The 22,772-nt window shown below is 39.4% G+C and overlaps 2 protein-coding genes across 8 annotated transcripts in view; one reads left to right on the top strand and one right to left on the bottom strand.

Annotated features, from left to right (window-relative positions):
* The window catches only part of AFG2A (AAA ATPase AFG2A), a 339,272-nt gene extending 335,569 nt beyond the window's left edge, over positions 1 to 3,703 (bottom strand). For 2 of the 3 annotated variants that reach the window (XM_027103656.1, XM_027103657.1), the window contains exon 1: positions 3,495 to 3,692. In XM_027103656.1, coding sequence (XP_026959457.1) covers positions 3,495 to 3,639 — 145 coding nt within the window. In that variant the 5' untranslated portion in view covers positions 3,640 to 3,692. Of the gene's footprint in view, positions 1 to 3,494 lie in introns of all 3 variants that reach the window. The other variant, XM_027103655.1, reaches the window with a different exon arrangement.
* A 103-nt stretch (positions 3,704 to 3,806) lies between these two features.
* The window catches only part of NUDT6 (nudix hydrolase 6), a 42,846-nt gene continuing 23,880 nt past the window's right edge, over positions 3,807 to 22,772 (top strand). The window contains exons 1-3 of one of the 5 annotated variants that reach the window (XM_027103651.1): positions 3,813 to 3,855; positions 8,507 to 8,710; positions 13,213 to 13,268. Coding sequence is in view for 4 of the 5 variants with exons in the window: in XM_027103646.1 (XP_026959447.1) it covers positions 4,212 to 4,449; positions 8,507 to 8,710; positions 13,213 to 13,268 (498 nt within the window). In the remaining variant the exon portion in view is untranslated. Of the gene's footprint in view, positions 3,856 to 4,038; positions 4,117 to 4,180; positions 4,450 to 4,483; positions 4,729 to 8,506; positions 8,711 to 13,212; positions 13,269 to 22,772 lie in introns of those variants that run through there. The other 4 variants (XM_027103647.1, XM_027103646.1, XM_027103650.1 and 1 more) reach the window with 4 other exon arrangements.

Genomic DNA, 22,772 nt, shown 5'->3' with positions numbered 1-22,772 from the left:
AATCTTAGATTTCTGAATTCTACAATGATAAAGACTGAACAGAGCTCATTTGTTTTGTTGGAGGAAATCTGACTTCAGGAAGTCAGTCCTGAAGTATCTTTGAAAAGTCCAAAAGAAGAGGTATAGCACAGTGCTATATTCAAAGTATGGACCACAAATTAAGAAAACAATCCCATTTACAACTGCATCCAATAAATTTAACCAAGAGGGTGAAAGACTTGTACTCAGAAAACTATAAGACTCTGATGAAAGAAACTGAAGACACAAATAAATGGAAAGATATACTGTGCTCACAGATTGGAAGAATCAATATTGTTCAAATGTCTATACTACCACCTAAAGCAATCTACAGATTCAATGCAATCCCTATCAAAATACTAATGGCATTTCCCACAGAACTAGAACTAATGATCCTAAAATCCATATGGAACTGGAATAGCCACAGCAATCTTGAGAAAGAACAAAAATGGAGGTAGCATGCTCCCTGATTTCAAACTATACTGCAAAGTTATAGTAATTAGAACAGTATGGTACTGGCACAAAAAAAGACACATAGATCAATGGAACAGAATAGAGAGCTCAGAAATGAATCACACCTATAGGGGAAATTAATTGATGACAAAAGAGGTAAGAATATATAATGGGCAAAAGAGAGCCTCTTCAATAAATGGTGTTGGGAAAACTGGACAGCTACATGCAAAAGAATCAAACTGGATCACTTTCTTACACCATGTACAAAATAAACTCAAAATGGATTAAAGACTTTAAATATAAGACCTGAAACCATAAAACTCCTAGAAAAAATATATACAGTAAACTCTTTGAAGTTGGTCTTAGCAGTATTTTTTCGATCTGTCTCCTGAGGCAAGGGCAACAAAAGCAAAAATAAATGAGACTACATCAAACTAAAAAGCTTTTGCACAATGAAGGAAACCATCAACGAAACAAAAAGACAGCCTACTGAATGAGAGAATATATCTGCAAATGATATATCTGATAAGGGGTTAATATCCAAAATACATAAATAACTTTTATACATATATATTACAATGAAATATTACTCAGACATAAAAAAGAATGAAATCTTCCCATTTGCAACAACACGGATGGATCTAGAGGGTATTATGCCAAGTGAAATAAGTCAGAGAAAGATGAGGATCAGATGATTTCACTTATATGTGGAATCTAAAAAACAAAACAAACAGAAACAGACTCATAGATACAAAGAACAAAGGGATATTTGCTAGATAGGAGGAGGGTGAGGGGGCTAGGCACACAGGGGAAGGCGATTAAGAGGTACAAACTTCCAGTTATAAAGTAAATAAGTCACAGAGAAGTAATGTACAGCATAAGGAATATAGTCAATACTGAAATAACTGTGGATGCTGACAGACGGTTGGTTACTAGACTTTATCAAGGTGATCATTTCCTAATGTATTTAAAAGTGAATCACTATGACTTACACCTGAAACTAATACTGTTCGTCAACTATATTTCAATTAAAAAAAAAAAGTGTGGTCCACAAACTATCTGATACTGTTCATGATGAAGTAAGTAGAAAAAATGAGAATATGCATTTAGAAGCTTTTATTGCAATTTGACAGAGTAATTTTACATCTGTTGAATCTAATAAAAATTTCTTTTTTAACTTATTTTTCCAATAATTTACTTTTATCATATTTTACAACAGTGCTGATCTGTGATGTGTTGTAAATTTTTAAACCTTCCCTATGGAGTTTGAGAAGCATTGATCTAGAAGACAATTAAATCAAGACTCAGAACAATCTAAATTACAAATACAAATCTGAAAATAATAAGGGTAAATGGGAAGGAAACGCTGGACACTGGATGAACTTGCCAAAGAAAGAAGATTTATAGAGAGAAAAAGAGGGTTTAGGACTAAGAAATAAGGAACTTCTACATCTGATGGTTAGGTGGAAGAGGGTGAGCCTGCAAAGGGAACTGATGAAGTACCAACCAAAGGAAGGAGAAAAACTCGTTGATTTTGATGACACATAAGTCAAGAAATAAAGTGTTTCAAGAAGATAGAAATGGCTGACAATACCAAAAGCTGCTGAGGGGTCAAGTAAAGTAAGTAATGAAAAACCATCCATTGGATTTACCAACGTGGAGATCATCAGTGACCAGGGTACAGGCTGTTTCCATGGAATAATGAGGTGGATGTCAAATAGGAATAGGCTATGGAGTAAGTGAGAGATGAGGAGGCAGGGACCCCTCCTTTTAAGAAGTCTTGCAGTGGAGGGTGGTGATAAGAAGTGTGGAGCTTTTGTTTAAAGATGAAAGAGAAGGGGCTTCCCTGGTGGCGCAGTGGTTGAGAGTCCGCCTGCCGATGCAGCGGACACGGGTTCGTGCCCCGGTCCGGGAAGATCCCACATGCCGCGGAGCGGCTAGGCCTGTGAGCCCTGGCCGCTGAGCCTGCGCGTCTGGAGCCTGTGCTCCGCAACGGGAGAGGCCACAACAGTGAGAGGCCCGCGCACCGCAAAAAAAAAAAAAAAAAAAAAAAAAGTGAAAGAGAAATCAGTAGGTTTAAATGTCAATGGGAAGGATCCAGTTGAAAAAGAGACTGAATATGCCCAACAGAACAAGTTGTCCTCCGATCCCCAAAAAGCCTGAAAATACTATGTTAACTGGAAGATTGTCTTTAGGGTCTGCACTAGACATAAATAAAAATCTTGCCACTAGGTTAATCTGATCCCTTTTTCAAAGCTACAAAACATCACGCCTGCTAAAAGCTTTACCAACTCAATGCTTTTCACTTAAATCCGTTCTCCCAAGTCAAGGTTGCTGTGATCTAGGTCCATGGCTTTAGAATCAAATACATCTGGACTCAAAAAAAGCCTCTGCCATTTAGTTAGGACCTGTGTAACCTGGGGGGAAGGGTGGGGGGGAATAGCGTTAACTTTTCTTTCTCTGTAAAATGAGCATAATAATACAGTACCCATCTCCCAAAGCTCTGCGCAGAATAAATGAGATACATACGTGAAATACCCAAGCTCCTGATAGCACCCGTGCGCACTTAACAGCTGTTTAATTAAATACCAGAACCCGTGTAGTAGGAAAAAAGCCACCTTTCAGTTTTAAAAGCACATTAACGTCTCTTAGGAAGGACAATACCGACAGCGGTACTGAACTGGGCTTTCAGTTTTTTAGTATAGGTATACTACTCTCGCTAGAGACGAGCGACTTCGCAGTTAAATACGCCGTTAATCTTAAATAAGGCAAAACCGTTTCAAGCGCAATTTAGAAATTCAAAGCAATTTACAATAGAGCTTGACTTAGCCACTAAGTCATTTCTGCCCAACTTCTCTAGTGCAGGCGCGGCTTCGAGTGTCTTACATACTTCTGTGCCTCTCGCACACCTCTGCCTCACCCAACTTTTTAAAAACCTTTACACCTCAAGGCAGAATCGCTAGGTTTTCGTCCTCTCGGGCGGCGCCCCCTCGGCCTCGGGTCTCCCTCTCAGAACTCTTTACCCTTTTCTAAGAAGTTGATCACCACCAGAGTCCCGGCCGCCACGGCAGAAGCTGTGGCCCCGGCAGAAAAGGAAGCAGCGGAGGCCGAGGGCGAACCATTCCCGGCGCTTTGGTTCAAACGTTTTCTGTTCTTCTTGGACGACATGATCGGAAGGCAGCCCGAGAGAAGCAGCGGCAAAGCCGGCTCAACGTGCGCGCTTCGCTGAGAGAAAAACTTCCGGGGCAGAAACCAGCGAGGCTCCGTCCCGCGCCGTAATCCCCTGAGTGGAGCGCAGCAAGAGTGGGAGAACAGCGTCTTCAGAATCCGCTGTCGTTGAAGATGTGGAAGACGTTCTGACTTTCGCCACAGAAGACGGATTAGGTGGACGGAACCCTCATTCAGATTATAAATTCCTGAAAAACAGGACTTTTTCGTATCTCCGCCTCCTTCTCTATCCCTGAACAAAATGTCTGTTGAATTAAACTGAGGTGGGGGTGGGGGGAACAGGGGAGGGAAGGGGAGTGGTGGGAAAGTTTCTGTCGCTTTCCTTGAGCTGGGCAAATTCTTGAGAGGAGCCGGTCGACCAGACTTCGCCGTCTCCTCTACCTAGCGCTGCAGACCCCTGCTCAACTCTGAGAATGCGTGAGTGACACTCTTCTAAAACTTACGGTAGCGCCGTCACTCCCTGGCCGCGTGATTTGGAAGCGTCCGCGTGGGCCACGAGGGCTGGTGCGGAGATGCCGCAGCTACTGAGAGGGGGTCGCTGGCGTGCGGTGTTGGCGCGGGTCCGCCGCGCAGTGCTCTTTGCAGGGCCCCGTGGGGCCTCGGGCGGCCCGGGTTGCGCTCGGGACGCCACCTCTGGAGCCGGCGAGCTGCGGGGCGAGCTTGACAGATTCGGGGGCGTCTCCGTGCGCCTGGCGCGACTGGACGCAATGCACCGCTTGGACCCGGTTGCCTTCCAGAGGGCTTTGCAGGGCAAGTGCGCCTGGTCCGAGGCTCCCCTGCCTTTCTAAGGAAGTAACCGCGGCCCCCAATCCCGAGTCGCGCCAGAGGGAAGGAGAGAGGGCGTGCGTGACCCGCAGCCGTTTTCTGCCTTTCGTTCTTGTGCCCTTGGCTGGGAGGTCTCTGAGGCGGTTGGGTGAAATGGTGACGAGCTCAGACTTTGGGATCGGCAGCCCTTGTTTCTGGTCATCTTTCTAGTGTGTGACCTTGGGCAAGTTCTGTAAACCACCGTTTTCTCATCTGTAAAACCAGGTAATAGGAGCTCATGGGATGGCTGAGAGATAAATTGCATAATGCATATGAAGTGCCTCGCACGGTATCTGCCACGTATTTAACGCTCTGTAAATGTTTGTTGATACTATTACGCTCTCGTTTACGATCACTTACCGACCCTTCGTTTCGCCGGACAGTTTACCCAAGGCAGAACCGTAGCACTTTCTAGTACAGGTGGTGGACCGTGAGTGGGCCAGAGAGGTTCTGAGTGGTCGTATTTGTGCACAAGTTGGGTCAGGAGCTGTGGCGCCGAGAACTAGAGTATGCTTTTCCTTAGTAACAAGCCTTTTGTGATTCACCGGGGAGATTGGTGAGTGGTTTCAGTCTCCAGTGGGAAAACTCGCCACTCTCTTTGAACCTTGAGGCCAGTGATGAGAAAGATAGCTTGGATGGAGGAGCCTTCACTTTGAGAGCCCGTGATGTGGCGGAACAGCCTGTTTTTCACACTGCCCCTCAGGGCCCTTACAATCAACTTGAAAGCATAGCATGGAAACTCATCCTCTCACACTTAGAGGAAACTGAAAGTAATCTTTATCCTATGGAGCAATATGGCAAGTGAGCATCTATGGAAATATAACTGAGCTAGTCGTTTTCATCTTCAACCATCCTCAGTTCTAAACTGTTTACCTCTTCACCTTGTTTTCTCTCCTCCTTGGGAACAGCTGCTAACTGCAACAGTGTTAACACTACGAGAATCAAATGTTCATCCTCTAATATGTGCACGTTTGTGTGGGTAGACACAGGTATTTATTGTATGCACTTGTTACTTGTCAGTGATTAAAGCACTACCGCAGTCAGGAAGGCAAAGCAGAAAGTGGGTTGGATTTGGAGTCACACATCCAGGTTTCAAGTCCCAGGTTTTGCCACATGCTTAACGAGGCATTAGGAAAATCACCAGTGAAAATATTTGCCTCTTAGGTTGCTCATGTGAATAATGCCCACTCTAACTACTTTACTGGATAGATGTGGTAATCAAAGATAAATTACATGAAACTAATTTATAAACTCTGAAGTACCATATTCTTTTGTATCTTTTTAATAAATTCTTTTGTACTTACTAAGTGCTAGACACTGTTTTAAGAACTTCGAAAGTATTGATTCATTTAATCCTCATACCTGTGAGGTAGGTACTATTATTATCCCCATTTCAAAGATGATGGTACTAAGAGACAGATTAACTTCCCCTGGCTCTAGAATTTGTTCTTGGCTGCACTATAAGAGCTATTGCTGGGTTTTTTGTTATTGAGCCAAACAAAAGTGAATGGTATTGCCTATAAAAAGAATCTTAAAATTATCTGAGAAGAAAGCCTGGTAGGAAGTCTAAATGTATTCTTTCTTTTCAAGTAAATAGAACTGATTGCCTATAATGTATTAGCAATAGTTGTTTTGCACCTTTGCACGTGAGGTCTATTCTTTTACTGTTCCCGTTATTGATAACTAAAGTTAGATGGATGAAGAGGTAACATGTTGCTAAGCTTCACATATATCTGCATCAGTGGGGAAATAACACTTGTCTGGTTTTTGCTGTGCCGCTCACTAGCTGTGTGACTTTAGACAAGCCAGTCATTGAATAGGAATTGAGCCCCAGTGCATAATCTCATGTTAACCTGGATGATTGCAAATGCACAAAATATTAATTAGGATTAGAAAAACAGACAGTAACAGGTGTCATCGGGCAATGTGTAGTAAGTTCTAGTAAATCTACTAGAAAGTAGTCCTTACGTTCACATTTGGAAAGCACGTGAGGAAAGCTTATTGTCAAAGGTGATATGTGAGCTCACTTTGAGGGCTGGACCTGAGCAGAGGAATGAGGGAAAGAGGAGGAAGAAGCATTAAAGTTTATTAGTGAAACAGAGAAGAAAGAAAGCATTTTAAAAAGGATTCTTAGGCTTTGAGCATTGGAGCCAGAAAAATGCCTGTAAGCAAAACTAAGGTGGCTGGTGTAGGAATCAGTTTTGAATATAGGTGTGAAGTTTGAGGCAGCAGCCTTCAGAAGATGCGAGCAGCTGAAGAGCAGAAAAATTCAGTGTTCAGTGAGGCCAGGACTAGGCAGCCACCCTTGCGTAGTTGTTAGCTGAAGCAGTAGCAGTGGACAGATTCTCCAAGCCAGAGTGTAAAGAGAAAAAATAGGAAACAAGTGACTATACTTGTAGAACTTCAGCTTTTTCTTTTGATTGGAATGATTGGGAAGGAGGACACGGGAACTTTCTGGGGTGATAGAAATGTTCTGTAATCTTGACTGGAGCATGGGTGGCACAGATGTATGCATAGGTCAAAACTCACCAAATGTTCACTTAAGGTTTGTGCATTTCACTTTATGTAATTCTGTCAGTTTTTAAAAAGATTTAATCAGAGAAGGATTGATGTGAGAAGGATCTGAAGGGGCGCCACAGCCCCAAATCAAAAGGTACCTTAAATTAAGGCTCCCACATTGTCTGTCACTGTGTTAGGCACACTGACTTCAAAAAGGTAGAGCAAGATGGTCCTTAACCAGGAGATGCTTACTGCAGAGGCCATAGAAGAGGAGGGAAAGGAATCTAACCATTAAACAAATAATCAAGTCTTCCCCCTCTCTCCACACACACTTTACAGGATTGTTGTAAAGATCGCGATGGTGGATGGAGAAAGTGATCTGAAAAGTTTTTCTAAAACTGTGGAAGTATTCATTTCTTCACCTATAAATTAGGGGTGATAATACCTGCCTTTTGTGTTGTGAGAACTTAATGAAACAGTGTATCTAAAATGTCTGGAGTTTAGTAAGGGCCATATAAATGTTAGCATCTTTTTTCCCTGGCTCAATCTCAAGTAATAAAGTAAGCATTTAAAGTCAAAGACCGAAAATCTATTTTAATGTTTGTCATGGTATAATTTGTAATAAAGGAAAGTTAGAAACAATCTAAATGTCCAAAAGTAGGAGGTCAGTTAAGTAGTTTATGGTAGACCTATATGAGGAGAATTATAGTCATTAAAAATGTGTGTTCGTTAAAGAATTTTAATGGCATAGCAAAACATTTATAATATGTAGTAAAAAAATATTGTAAATTATATATGGTATGTCAATTCCAAAATTATATTCATGCAAAAAATGTCGATTTTAAATTTATCTGTGTGCTAATGTGAAGTTTTGATTTCTTCATTGTACTTTATTTTGAAAATTTTCTAGAACTACCATACATTATTTAACAACAAAGTTATATTTTTCACCTTGAAACGTATAAACCAAAAATATATATATGTGTGTGTGTGTGTATATATATATATATACACACACACACACATATATATATATGAGAGACAGGACTTTTAAAGGAAGAGTAAATAAAAGCCCATAATAGTCATTTATAAAGATGAAAACCAAGATTGTTAAAAGGAACAACAATGAAATGGTGTTTTATTTAAATTAGTTTATTCGTTCATTTTAATACAATTATTGAGCACCAATTATGTGCCAGGTATTGTGTCAGGTGATATATAAAGATCATCACTATATTGACTTTATTTTCGAGGAATTCAGTCTGGTGGAAAAATCATATATAATTATAATAAAACGTGGTAGTTTACGTGCTGCTGGTGTATGTGAACAGTACGTTTTGCGATTCCCCCGTGCCACCCGCCCGCCCCCAAAGAGAGCTAACTAGTAAGGGAAGTGGAGCTTAAACTTGGCTTCCTGGAGGAGGTGACACCCAGAGATGAGTTTTACTTTATTCCACTCCTCTCACTGGAAAATATTTACAGATGTTTATCTTCTGTGTTTTAGCTGCAATACAGAAATGGAGATCCGAAGGTAGAGTAGCAGTATGGCTGCACATTCCCATCCTCCAAAGTCGATTTATTGCTCCTGCCGCTTCCCTGGGCTTCTGCTTTCACCACGCAGAATCGGACTCATCCACGCTGTCTCTGTGGCTGGGAGAGGGGCCCAGCAGATTACCAGGATATGGTACACATCAAGTGGGAGTTGCAGGTCTGTTTCAAACTAATGTTGATCACAATTAACTTCTTAAAGGTTCACCCAGTTTCTTCTTACAGATGAGCCAGTAGTTGGTTCATGTGGAATGAATAAGTTGATTAAATGATTGTCCTCCTTGGAACTGCAGCTGGTATTGATACTTTAAATAGATGAAGTTTGCCTTATGAATCAGCAGAGGGCAGCACAGAGAACAAGCAAGTTTAGTTTTTCAAAGGATATGTTTGAACATGTTTTTCATGGATATGTGAACTTCACTACTGAAATAGTAACAATGAATTGGGATCAGGGAATAGATTCATTTCATTATGGTAAAACATATTAGTACTAATTATGTGATTTAGTAAAATAAAAGATAACTTTTAAGTTGAATTGAAGGCAAAGCAAACCAGTTTTTCAGTGATTTGAACATTACTTCTTAGAGACATTTACATTAAGTCATTGTGCCAAACAGTTGTTTTAAAATAGCATAATTTAAATACAGAATTTTGAAGTCACTGGTTAGCTTCAGAGACAGTCTTGAGAGAAGACTTGCTTTAGGTGAAGACAGGAGTTCTCACATTGTAGAGAGTGCATCAGAATCACCGGGAGGGCTTGTTAAAACAGATTGCTGGGCCCCAGCCCCAAGAGTTTCTAATTCATCTGGTCTGGGGTGGGGCCTGAGAATTGCTTTTTCTAATAAGTGCTCTGCTGCTACAGCTGCTAGTGTTGATGCTGGTCCTAGGACTATCCTTTGAGAACCAGGGTTAAGAAAACTAGATTTCCCAAAAAACAAAAATAGGAAAGAATCCTTATGATTTACTATGAAATAAAGCAGTAATATGTATTATTAGTAATTTATTAATAATAGTATTATTTGCCTTTATATAATTTACAAGAGTTTTTAAAGGTAGTTTGCATCTTTGAAGTCTTTTAAAGGAGTTGTTCAAGGATTTCTAATGTTTTCTCTGTCCATGGTCTCACTCCCCTCTAGCAAGTAGAGGCAATTCAGCAACTTCCCATTCAGCTCTACTTCAAAAGACCACTTGAAAATTTGATGGCAGCCTCACACTTCATGGGAAAGACATAAAGATAATTATCAATTCATTGGTACAGACTTTCAAAGCAGAGTTTCCAGTTAGTACTACAGAATTGGTAATATATGCGTAAAGAGTATCCTATGAAGAACTTGTTTATAACCAAGTACAGTATGGTATATTAGAGTTAAGATACGCCACAGGAGTTCAGGGAATGAGAGGTCGGAAACTTGATGAGAGTCTTGAAGGCCAGCTAGGATTTGAAGTGGCTGTTGGGATCAGGAGGTGGTGTGAGGAATTCTTCTGGGAAGGTACAGAGTTTTTAGGTTAAGAGAGAATAGCTGACACTTGTTTATAAGCTGCAGAAGGCATAGCTGGTGAAGGGAGTCACAGCCCGCCACCCCAAGTGCCCCTTTGGCACGTTGATCATTCTGAGCTTTTCTACCACGAAGAGGAGAACATTCTTGTCACTGGAGCCGGGGAGTTGGCACAGAGATGAATCTGTGCAAACCTCGTGAAAACAGCCATTATATTCTGTTAGTTTCCCAAATAGTTCCTAGTCACTTTATCACAGTTTACCTTCCTTAGCCCACACCCCTTTTCCTCTTGTCATTTCTGCACAATTTATCCCTCTTTCTTAAAATGGAACATAAGCCCCTGGGTCTAACACTTTGGGGGGATCTTCACTTCTTTCTATGAAGTTCACCACCCCTACTCAGGCCACGTAAAATTATTAACATCAAATAAAATTTATATACTTCTTATCCATTTATCTGTACTTTGTCAGTTCAACTCACAGGTCCCAGACGCAGAACCTAAGTGGGTAGAAGAAAAAAATCTTTCCTCCCCTACACTGGAATGGAGTGAGCTATGGCTCTGTTTCTGTTCTTCATGCAGCAAGCTTTTATCTGCCTCAGAGCCTTTAAACCTACTGGCTCCTCTTCCTGCAGTGCTCTTCCCCAGGGCTTTGTTTATCGAGCTCTTTAGAGCTGAAATATCTCCTCAGGAAAGCTCCTGACCTTACTGTATAAAATAGAGTCCTTCCACCTGCCAGTCCCATCATCCTTTGTCCTTTTATCCTGTGTTTTTCTTTATAGTACTTATCACAGTTTGAAATTATGTCATATACTCAATCGACCCCACAATAATATAAACTCCACGAAGGCAGGTATTTTATCTGTCTTGTTTACCATTTTATCCTCAGGCTAAACACAGTGTCTGGTGTAAAGTAGGTGCTCAGTAAATATTTCTCAAATGAATGGTTGGGTAGATCTTCAGTTGGCAATGTCAGCCCTCTGAAAAGGCAGTTGTAGCGTGGTGAAGGGGCAGTGTCGCACAGTGAGAAGAATACCTGCTTGGGACCCAGACAGGATGTCAGTTTTAGGGCTGTGTGAACTTGGGCACTCAAAATTATACCACTCACAGGATTATTATGAGGAATAGCTGAGATAATGCACCTAAGGCACTTAGTACAGTACCTGACTAATTATAATATAATAATAACCTCTATTTAATCCCTGATCTCTTTGGCTTTATTTAACTTTTATGTTGTGACCAACAGGGGTCGCTCACATTGTGTTTAGCAGTGCTGATTTTGGCTCATGTTTATAGTGAATTAGGAAAAAGTTCAATTTGAGCAATCACAAATTATTAAAATTTAAGAATAGGTTTTCCTGGCATTCTATCCCTTGTAAAGTCCAATTAAATTACAGTTTATATTTTCTAATAGAATCCAACATTAAATTATATCTCACTTTGTGGTTTCCCTTCTTGGCTTTGAAATACTAAAATGTGGTGTTTTAATTTCAGAGAACATAGTTCTTCCTAGTGTTGCACATATCTATTCCCTACTATATTTTACCTTTACATAGTATTTATCACCATCTCATGTTCTATGTAATTAATTTTTTATTTATTTGTCACCTCCTCAAACACACACCAGAACACGAACCCCATAACGATGGGGGATTTTGTTTTGTTCTCCACTGTATCCCTAGCACCTAGAAAAGTACCTGACACATAATAGGATCTCAATTAATATGCTATACATAGAACCTGTATATATTATATGTAGGAGCTCGGTTAATATTAAAAGAATGGATGAATAAGTGGAAAATATGGTTTGTTTGTTGTTTGTTTTTGTTTTTGTTTTTTTTGCGGTACGTGGGCCTCTCACTGCCGTGGCCTCTCCCGCCACGGAGCACAGGCTCCAGACGCGCAGGCCCAGCGGCCATGGCTCACGGGCCCAGCCACTCCGCGGCATGTGGGATCCTCCCGGACCGGGGCATGAACCCGCGTCCCCTGCATCGTCAGGCGGACCCCCAACCACAGCCCCACCAGGAAAGCCCAGAAAATATGTTTTTAACAGTATCTTCCCACATTATGTAAATACAAATAATTTTAAAATTAAAGCATTTAAAGGAACCTAATACAAATCATTAGTGTCATTTGTATTTTTGACCTAGGATTACCCAAAGAGAGAAAAAAAAAACCAAAAACTTATTTTTGAGTCCCTAACATCTAGTAAAATGCCTAGTACACTGGGCAATGTGTATGATGAATGAGTAAATGAAAGCAATGGACTAGAACTTGAATATTCCAAAGCAATATATTGGTAAGTTATAACATTGTGTACATAACATGGTAAAGAAATTTAAGTGCTTTAAGGAGGAGGTCTTGAACTGAATATTGAGATATTTGAGATTTGGATCATCAGGGAGCACAACCCATGCTTATACATAGTGATTCAAGGAATAAAAATGAGAATGGAAAAGTCAATTCATTGACTCAATAAATCTTTTTAGGCATTTAAAATTGGACACTAATAGATGATCTTATTTACAAAACAGAAATAGAGACGCAGACATAGAGAACAAACATATAGACACCAAAGGAGTAAGCGGGGAGGGGGGTGGGATGAATTGGGAGATTGGGACTGACACATATCCACTATTGATACTAGCATAAAAATAGATAACTAATGAGAACCTACTGTATAGCACAGGGAACTCTACTCAGTGCTCTGTGGTGACCTAAATGGGAAGGAAATCCAAAAAAAGGGGATATATGTATACGTATAGCTGATTCATTTTGCTGTACAGTAGAAACTAACACAACATTGTAAAACAACTATACTCCAATAAAACTTAATTTAAAAAAAAATTGGACACTAAACGCTAAAAAAGGATAGAAAGATTATACTGTCAGGAATAGATGATCTAGAGAAGGAGATGCAAATGATTATCCTACGAGTTAGCATATGCTAGAATCATCATTGGTACTCCTAAGTTGTTAAAAGAACCTAGATAACTGAGCAACTGATTTCTTGCTGGAGAAATTTACAACTCTTCATGAATGAGGTGGTTATTTGAAGTAGGCCTTCAGGGATGGGTAGGATTTTGATGACCACAGGTAATAGTGTGGGAGTAGTCTGAGGTGAATGAAATTCATATTTCTCAATTATCTTCCCCCCCCCCCCAACAGGAGCTGTATTTGATGAAAATACTAGAAAAATATTGGTTGTACAAGATCGAAATAAAGTAAGTTGTTTCTGCTTTATAAATTGCTTTCTAAATGTTCTATCTAGGGAAAAATAAAGTGTAGAATTTTGATATGCTCAAAGAATTATAGAAAGATATTTTTTAATTTACTCTGATCAATATTTTTTATTGACATATGCTTGATTTACAATGTTGTGGTAATTTCTGCTGTACAGCAAAGTGATTCAGTCATATATATATATTCTTTTTTAAATATTCTTTTCCATTATGGTTTATCATAGGATACTGAGTATAGTACTCTATGCTATACATTAGGACCTTGTTGTTTATCCCCTGTACATATAAAAGCTTACATCTGTTAACCCCAACCTCCCACTCCATCTCTCTCCTAACTCTTTCCCCCTTGGCAACCACCAGTCTGTTCTCTATGTTCATGAGTCTGTTTCTGTTTCATAGACAGATTCATTTGTGTCATATTTTAGATTCCACACATAAGTGATATCATATGGTATTTATCTTTCTCTTTTTGACTTACTTAGTATGATAATCCATAATTGCATCCATGTTGCTGCAAATGGCATTATTTTGTTCTTTTTTATGGCTGAGTAGTATTCTATTATATATATGTACCACATCTTCTTTATCCATTCATCTGTCAATGGACATTTAGGTTGTTTCCTAGTCTTGGCTGTTGTGAATAGTGGTGCTATGGTATGAAGGAGTGTTCTAATTTCATTGATTTACATGTGGCTCTCCTACTTTGCCAACATCATTTGCTGAAGAGACTGTTTTTTTCCCATTGTATATTCTTGCCTTCTTTATCAAAGATTAATTGACCGTAGGTATGTGGGTTTATTTCTGGGCTCTCTGTTCTGTTCCATATTTCTGTTTTTGTGCCAGTACCATGCTGTTTTGATGACTATAGCTTTGTAGTATTGTCTGAAGTCTGGCAGGGTTATACCTCCTGCTTTGTTCTTTTTCCTGAGGATTGCATTGGCAATTCTGGGTCTTTTATGGTTCCATATGAATTTTGGGATTTTTCTGGTTCTGTGAAAAATGTCATGGGTAATTTGATATGGATCACATTAAATCTGTAGATCACTTTGGGTAGTATGGCCATTTTAACAATATAAATTCTTCCAATCCAAGAGCATGGGATATCTTAGATATTTTTAAAGTCATTTCTAAGGTGTTGTTGATCATTTGGATACTTACTTAATCCAAAAAACACTTATCCAGTCCTTAAAAATGTCAGAGTAACCTAAGTATTCCTAAGTATTATTTTATGACTACAAAAAAATTATAAATGGCTGTATTTAATTAGGAAGACAAACTCTGTTTCTAACAAGCTGTTAAGATATTATTCCACTCATTCAGTATTCATTAAGCTTCTACTCTGATCCAGGTGCTAAGAATACAAAGATTAATAAGACAGTATCCCTGATGTCCTGTAGCTTACTATCCATTTGGGAAAGTAGTCATATAACAGATTGTTAACAATTAACTTCACCTTTAAAAAGCCCCTAAAGACTTCTCCTTCGAAGTAACATTTAAACTGGGTCTTGAAGAAGGAGTAGGAGATTCGAGGCAAAACAAAAACAAAACAAAACAAAACAAAAACCAGGGTGGGGAAGGGAGGTGGGGTAGAAAAACAGACTGAGAAAATTAGAATTGCATATATGAAGGCACAGAGTTCAGAAAGGGGCTGACATGGTGTCTTAGTCCATTCATGCTGCTATAACAAAAACACCATAGACTGGATAGCTTAAACAACAAAACATTTTTTTTCCTAATATTTTATTTTGGAGTATAGTTGATTAACAATGTGTTAGTTTTAGGTGTACAGCAAAGTGATTCTGTTATACATATACATGTATCTATTCTTCTTCAAATTCTTTTCCCATTTAAGTTATTAAAGAATATTGAGCAGAGTTCCCTGTGCTATACAGTAGGTCCCTGGTGATTATTTTATATATAGTGGTGTGTATATGTTAATCCAAAACTTCTAATTTATCGCTCCCCCGGACGTTTCCCCCACCTGGCAACCGCAAGTCTGCTTTCAAAGTCTGATTCTGTTTCTGATTTGCAAATAAGTTCATTTGTCTCTTTTTTTTTTTTAACATTTCACAAATAAGTGACGTCATATGATATTGTCTTTGTCTGACTTCATTTAGCATGATAATGTCTAGGTCCATCCATGCAAATGGCATTATTTCATTCTTTTTTTATGGCTGAGTAATAGTCATTGTGTGTATATATATATATATATATACCACATCTTCTTTATCTGTTCATCTGTCCATGGAAATTTAGGTTGCTTTCATGTCTTGGCATGTAAATAGCATTGCAATGAATACTGGTTGTATGTATCTTTTCGAATCATGCTTTTCTTTGGATATATGCCCAGGAGTGGATTGCTGGATCATATGGTAATTCTATATTTAGTTTTTTAAGGAACCTCCATACTGTTCTTTATAGTGACCGTACCAACTTACATTCCCAGCAACAGTGTAGGAGGGTTCCCTTTTCTCCACACCCTCTCCAGCATTTATTGTTTGTAGACTTCTTGATGATGGCCATTTTGACCGGTGTGAGGCAATACCTCATTATAGTTTTGATTTGCATTTCTCTAAAAATTAGTGATGTTGATCATCTTTTCACGTGTTTGTTGGCCATCTGTCTTCTTTGGAGAACTATTTAGGTCTTCTGCCCATTTTTTAATTGGGTTGTTTGGGGTTTTTTTGATATTGAGCTGCATGAGCTCTTTGTATATTTTGGAGGTTAATCCCTGGTTGGTACCTTCATTTGCAAATATTTTCTCTCATTCTGAGGGTTGACCTTTTGTCTTGCTTATGGTTTCCTTTGCTATGCAAAAGCTTCTGAGTTTAATTATGTCTCATTTACTTATTTTTTAATTTTCATTACCCTAGGAGGTGGGTCAGAAAAGATCTTTTTTTTTTTTTAACATCTTTATTGGAGTATAATTGCTTTATAATGGTGTGTTAGTTTCTGCTTTACAACAAAATGAATCAGTTATATATATACATATGTTCCCATATCTCTTCCCTCTTGCATCTCCCTCCCTCCCACCTACTCTATCCCACCCCTCCAGGGGGTCACAAAGCACCGAGCTGATCTCCCTGTGCTATGCGGCTGCTTCCCACTAGCTATCTACCTTACGTTTGGTAGTGTATATATGTCCATGCCTCTCTCTCGCTTTGTCACAGCTTACCCTTCCCCCTCACCATATCCTCAAGTCCATTCTCTAGTAGGTTTGTGTCTTTATTCCTGTCCTACCCCTAGGTTCTTCATGACATTTTTTTTTCTTAAATTCCATATATATGTGTTAGCATACGGTATTTGTCGTTCTCTTTCTGACTTACTTCACTCTGTATAACAGACTCTAGGTCTATCCACCTCATTACGAATAGCTCAATTTCGTTTCTTTTTATGGCTGAATAATATTCCATTGTATATATGTGCCACGTCTTCTTTATCCATTCATCCGATGATGGACACTTAGGTTGTTTCCATCTCCTGGCTATTGTAAATAGAGCTACAATGAACATTTTGGTACATGACTCTTTGAATTATGGTTTTCTCAGGGTATATGCCCAGTAGTGGGATTGCTGGGTCATATGGTAGTTCTATTTGTAGTTTTTTAAGGAACCTCCATACTGTTCTCCATAGTGGCTGTACCAATTCACATTCGCACCAGCAGTGCAAGAGTGTTCCCTATTCTCCACACCCCCTCCAGCATTAATTGTTTCTAGATTTTTTGATGATGGCCATTCTGACCGGTGTGAGATGATATCTCATTGTAGTTTTGATTTGCATTTCTCTAATGATTAATGATGTTGAGCATTCTTTCATGTGTTTGTTGGCAATCTGTATATCTTCTTTGGAGAAATGTCTATTTAGGTCTTCTGCCCATTTTTGGATTGGGTTTTGTGTTTTTTGTTATTGAGCTGCAAGAGCTGCTTGTAAATTTTGGAGATTAATCCTTCGTTGCTTCATTTGCAAATATTTTCTCATTCTGAGGGTTGTCTTTGGTCTTGTTTATGGTTTCCTTTGCTGTGCAAAAGCTTTGAAGTTTCATTAGGTCCCATTTGTTTGTTTTTATTTCCATTTCTCTAGGAGGTGGGTCAAAAAGGATCTTACTGTGATTTATGTCATAGCGTGTCCTGCCTATGTTTTCCTCTTAAGAGTTTGATAGTTTCTGGCCTTACATTTAGGTCTTTAATCCATTTTGACCTTATTTTTCTGTATGGTGTTAGGGAGTGATCTAATCTCATACTTCTACATGTACCTGTCCAGTTTTCCCAGCACCACTTATTGAACAGGCTGTCCTTTCTCCACTGTACATTCCTGCCTCCTTTATCAAAGCTAAGGTGACCATATGTGCGTGGGTCTATCTCTGGGTTTTCTATCCTGTTCCATTGATCTATCTTTCTGTTTTTGTGCCAGTACCATACTGTCTTGATTACTGTACCTTTGTAGTATAGTCTGAAGTCAGGGAGCCTGATTCCTGCAGCTCTGTTTTTTGTTCTCAAGATTGCTTTGGCTATTCGGGGTCTTTCGTGTTTCCATACAGATTGTGAAATTTTTTGTTCTAGTTCTGTGAAAAATGCCAGTGGTAGTTTGATAAGGATTGCATTGAATCTGTAGATTGCTTTGGGTAGTAGAGTCATTTTCACAGTGTTGATTCTTCCAATCCAAGAGCATGGGATATCTCTCCATCTATTTGTATCATCTTTAATTTCTTTCATCAGTGTCTTATAATTTTTTGTATACAGGTCTTTTGTCTCCTTAGGTAGGTTTATTCCTACATATTGTATTCTTTTTGTTGCAGTGGTAAATGGGAGTGTTTTCTTGATTTCACTTTCAGATTTTTCATCATTAGTGTATAGGAATGCCAGAGATTTATGTGGATTAATTTTCTGTCCTGCTACTTTACCAAATGCATTGATTAGCCCTAGTAGTTTTCTGGCAGCATCTTTAGGATTCTCTATGTATAGTATCATGTCATCTGCAAACAGTGACAGCTTTACTTCTTCTTTTCTGATTTGGATTCCTTTTATTTCCTTTTCTTCTCTGATTGCTGTGGCTAAAACTTCCAAAACTATGTTGAATAAGAGTGGTGAGAGTGGGCAACCTTTTCTTGTTCCTGATCTTCGAGGAAATGGTTTCAGTGTTTCACCATTGAGGACGATGTTGGTTGTGGGTTTGTCATATATTGCCTTTATCATGTTGAGGTAAGTTCCCTCTATGCCTACTTTCTGGAGGGTTTTTATAATAAATCAGTGTTGAATTTTGTCGAAAGCTTTCTCTGCATCTATTGAGATGATCATATGGTTTTTCTCCTTCAATTTGTTAATATGGTGTATCACACTGATTGATTTGCATATACTGAAGAATCCTTGGATTCCTGGAGTAAACCCCACTTGATCATGGTGTATGATCCGTTTAATGTGCTGTTGGATTCTGTTTGCTAGTATTTTGTTGAGGATTTTTGTATCTGTGTTCATCAGTGATATTGGCCTGTAGTTTTCTTTCTTTGTGACACCCTTGTCTGGTTTTGGTATCAGGGTGATGGTGGCCTTGTAGAATGAGTTTGGGAGTGTTCCTCCCTCTGTTATATTTTGGAAGAGTTTGAGAAGGATAGGTGTTAGCTCCTCTCTAAATGTTTGATAGAATTCACCTGTGAAGCCATCTGGTCCTGGGCTTTTGTTTGTTAGAAGATTTTTAATCACAGTTTCAATTTCAGTGCTTGTGATTGGTCTGTTCATATTTTCTATTTCTTCCTGATTCAGTCTTGGCAGGTTGTGCATTTCTAAGAATTTGTCCATTTCTTCCAGGTTGTCCATTTTATTGACATAGAGTTGCTTGTAGTAATCTCTCATGATCTTTTGTATTTCTGCAGTGTCAGTTGTTACTTCTACTTTTTCATTTCTAATTCTATTGATTTGAGTCTTCTCCCTTTTTTTCTTGATGAGTCTGGCTAATGGTTTATCAATTTTGTTTATCTTCTCAAAGAACCAGCTTTTAGTTTTATTGATCTTTGCTATCATTTCTTTCATTTCTTTTTCATTTATTTCTGATCTGATTTTTATGATTTCTTTCCTTCTGCTAACTTTGGGGTTTTTTTGTTCTTCTTTCTCTAATTGCTTTAGGTGCAAGATTAGCTTGTTTATTCGAGATGTTTCCTGTTTCTTAAGGTAGGATTGTATTGCTATAAACTTCCCTCTTAGAACTGCTTTCGCTGCATCCCATAGGTTTTGGGTCGTCATGTCTCCATTGTCATTTGTTTCTAGGTATTTTTTGATTTCCTCTTTGATTTTTTCAGTGATCACTTCGTTATTAAGTAGTGTATTGTTTAGCCTCCATGTGTTTGTATTTTTTACAGATCTTTTCCTGTAATTGATATCTAGTCTCATAGCATTGTGGTCGGAAAAGATACTTGATACAATTTCAATTTTCTTATATTTACCAAGGCTTGATTTGTGACCCAAGATATGATCGATCCTGGAGAATGATCCATGAGCACTAGAGAAAAATGTGTATTCTGTTGTTTTTGGATGGAATGTCATATAAATATCAATTAAGTCCTTCTTGTTTAATGTATCATTTAAAGCTTGTGTTTCCTTATTTATTTTCATTTTGGATGATCTGTCCGTTGGTGAAAGTGGGGTGTTAAAGTCCCTTACTATGAATGTGTTACTGTCAATTTCCCCTTTTATGGCTGTTAGTATTTGCCTTATGTATTGAGGTGCTCCTATGTTGGGTGCATAAATATTTACAATTGTTATATCTTCTTCTTGGATCGATCCCTTGATCATTATGTAGTGTCCTTCTTTGTCTCTTGTAATAGTCTTTAGTTTAAAATCTATTCTGTCTGATATGAGAATTGCTACTCCATCTTTCTTTTGGTTTCCATTTGCATGAAATATCTTTTTCCATCCCTTTACTTTCAGTCTGTATGTGTCTCTAGGTCTGAAGTGGGTCTCCTGTAGACAGCAAATATATGGGTCTTGTTTTTGTATCCATTCAGCCAATCTGTGTCTTTTGCTGGGAGCGTTTAGTCCATTTACATTTAAGGTAATTAGTGATATGTATGTTCCTATTCCCATTTTCTTAATTGTTTTGGGTTCGTTATTGTAGGTCTTTTCCTTCTCTTGTGTTTCTTCCCTAGAGAAGTTCCTTTAGCAGTTGTTGTAGAGCTGGTTTGGTGGTGCTGAACTCTCTCAGCTTTTGCTTGTCTGTAAAGGTTTTAATTTCGCCATCAAATCTGAATGTGATCCTTGCTGGGTAGAGTAATGTTTGTTGTGGGATTTTCTCCTTCATCACTTTAAATATATCCTGCCAGTCCCTTCTGGCTTGCAGAGTTTCTGCTGAAAGATCAGCTGTTAACCTTATGGGGATTCCCTTGTGTATTATTTGTTGTTTTTCCCTTGCTGCTTTTAATATGTCTTCTTTGTATTTAATTTTTGACAGTTTGATTAATATGTGACTTGGTGTATTTCTCCTTGGATTTATCCTGTACAGGACTCTCTGTGCTTCCTGGACTTGATTAACTATTTCTTTCCCATATTAGGGAAGTTTTCAACTATAATCTCTTCAAATATTTTCTCAGTCCCTTTCTTTTTCTCTTCTTTTTCTGGAACCCGTATAATTCGAATGTTGGTTTGTTTGATGTTGTCCCAGAGATCTCTGACACTGTCCTCAGTTCTTTTCATTCTTTTTTCTTTATTCTGCTCTGCAGTAGTTATTTCCACTATTTTATCTTCCATGTCACTTATCCGTTCTTCTGCCTCAGTTATTCTGCTATTGATCCCATCTAGAGTATTTTTAATTTCATTTATGGTGTTGTTCATCGTTGTTTGTTTCGTCTTTAGTTCTTCTAGGTTCTTGTTAAATGTTTCTTGCATTTTGTCCATTCTACTTCCAAGGTTTTGGATCATCTTTACTCTCATTATTCTGAATTCTTTTTCAGGTAGACTGCCTATTACCTCTTCATTTGTTAGGTCTGGTGCATTTTTATCTTGCTCCTTCATCTGCTGTGTAAGTTTTTCTGTCTTCTCATTTTGCTTATCTTACTGTGTTTGGGGTCTCCTTTTTGCAGGCTGCAGGCTCGTAGTTCCTGTTGTTTTTGGTGTCTGTCCCCAGAGGCTAAGGTTGGTTCAGTGGGTTGTGTAGCCTTCCTGGTGGAGGGGACTAGTGCCTGTGTTTTGGTGGATGAGGCTGGATCTTGTCTTTCTGGTGGGCAGGTCCACGTCTGGTGGTGTGTTTTGAGGTGTCTGTGGCCTTATGATTTTAGGCAGCCTCTCTTCTAATGGGTGGGGTTGTGTTCCTGTCTTGCTAATTGTCTGTTATAGCGTGTCCAGCACTGTAGCTTGCTGATCGTTGAGTGAAGCTGGGTGTTGGTGTTGAGATGGAGGTCTCTGGGAGATTTTCGCCATTTGATATTATGTGGAGCTGGGAGGTCTCTTGTGGACCAGTGTCCTGAAGTTGGCTTTCCCACCTCAGAGGCACAGCACTGACTCGTGGCTGCAGCATCAAGATACTTTCATCCACACAGCTCAGAATTAAAGGGAGAAAAAGTAGAAAGAAACAATAGGAAGGGAGGGAGCGAGGGAGCGAGGGAGGGAGGGAGGGAGGGAGGGAGGAAGGGAGGAAGGAGAAAGAAAGAAAGAAAGAAAAGAAAGAAGGAAGGAAAGAAAGGGAAAAGAAAAGAAAAGGAAAGAAGGGGAGGAAGGAGGGAAGGATGGAAAAAAAGAAAGAAAGAAGATAAAGTAAGATAAAATATAATTAAATTATTAAAATAAAAAAATAATTATTAAGAGAAAAATACGGACGATAGAACCCTCGGACAAATGGGGGAAGCAAAGCTATACAGACAGAAGCTCACACAGAAGCATACATATACACACAAAAAGAGGTAAAGGGGAAAAAATCATAAATCTTGCTCTCAAAGTCCACCTCCTTAATTTGGGATGATTCGTTTTCTATTCATGTATTCCACAGATGCAGGGTACATCAAGTTGATTTTGGAGCTTTAATCTGCTGCTTCTGAGGCTGCTGGGAGAGATTTCCCTTTCTCTTCTTTGTTCTTAACAGCTCCCAGGGGCTCAGCTTTGGATTTGGCTCCGCCTCTGCGTGTAGGTCGCCGGAAGGCGTCTGTTCTTCGCTCAGACTGGACGGGGTTAAAGGAGCCGCTGATTCGGGGGCTCTGGCTTACTCAGGCCGGGGGGAGGGAGGGGCACGGAGTGCAGGGCGAGCCTACGGTGGCAGAGGCCGCAGTGATGTTGCACCAGCCTGAGGCACACTGTGCATTCTCCCGGGGGAGTTGTCCCTGGATCCCGGGACCCTGGCAGTGGCGGGCTGCACAGGCTCCCCGGAAGGGGGGTGTGGAGAGTGACCTTTGCTCACACACAGGCTTCTTGGTGGTGGCAACAGCAGCCTTAGCGTCTCCCGCCCGTCTCTGGGGTCCGCGCTTTTAGCCGCGGCTCGCGCCCGTCTCTGGAGCTCCTTTAAGCAGCGTTC

This window comes from Aethalodelphis obliquidens, unplaced genomic scaffold, assembly GCF_003676395.1.
Source record: "Aethalodelphis obliquidens isolate GAN/ISIS:26980383/991018 unplaced genomic scaffold, ASM367639v1 scaffold6, whole genome shotgun sequence".
Lineage (NCBI taxonomy): Eukaryota > Metazoa > Chordata > Mammalia > Artiodactyla > Delphinidae > Aethalodelphis > Aethalodelphis obliquidens.
The sequence above is the reverse complement of the archived record's forward strand: the minus strand, read 5'-3'. Positions and strand labels throughout refer to the sequence as shown.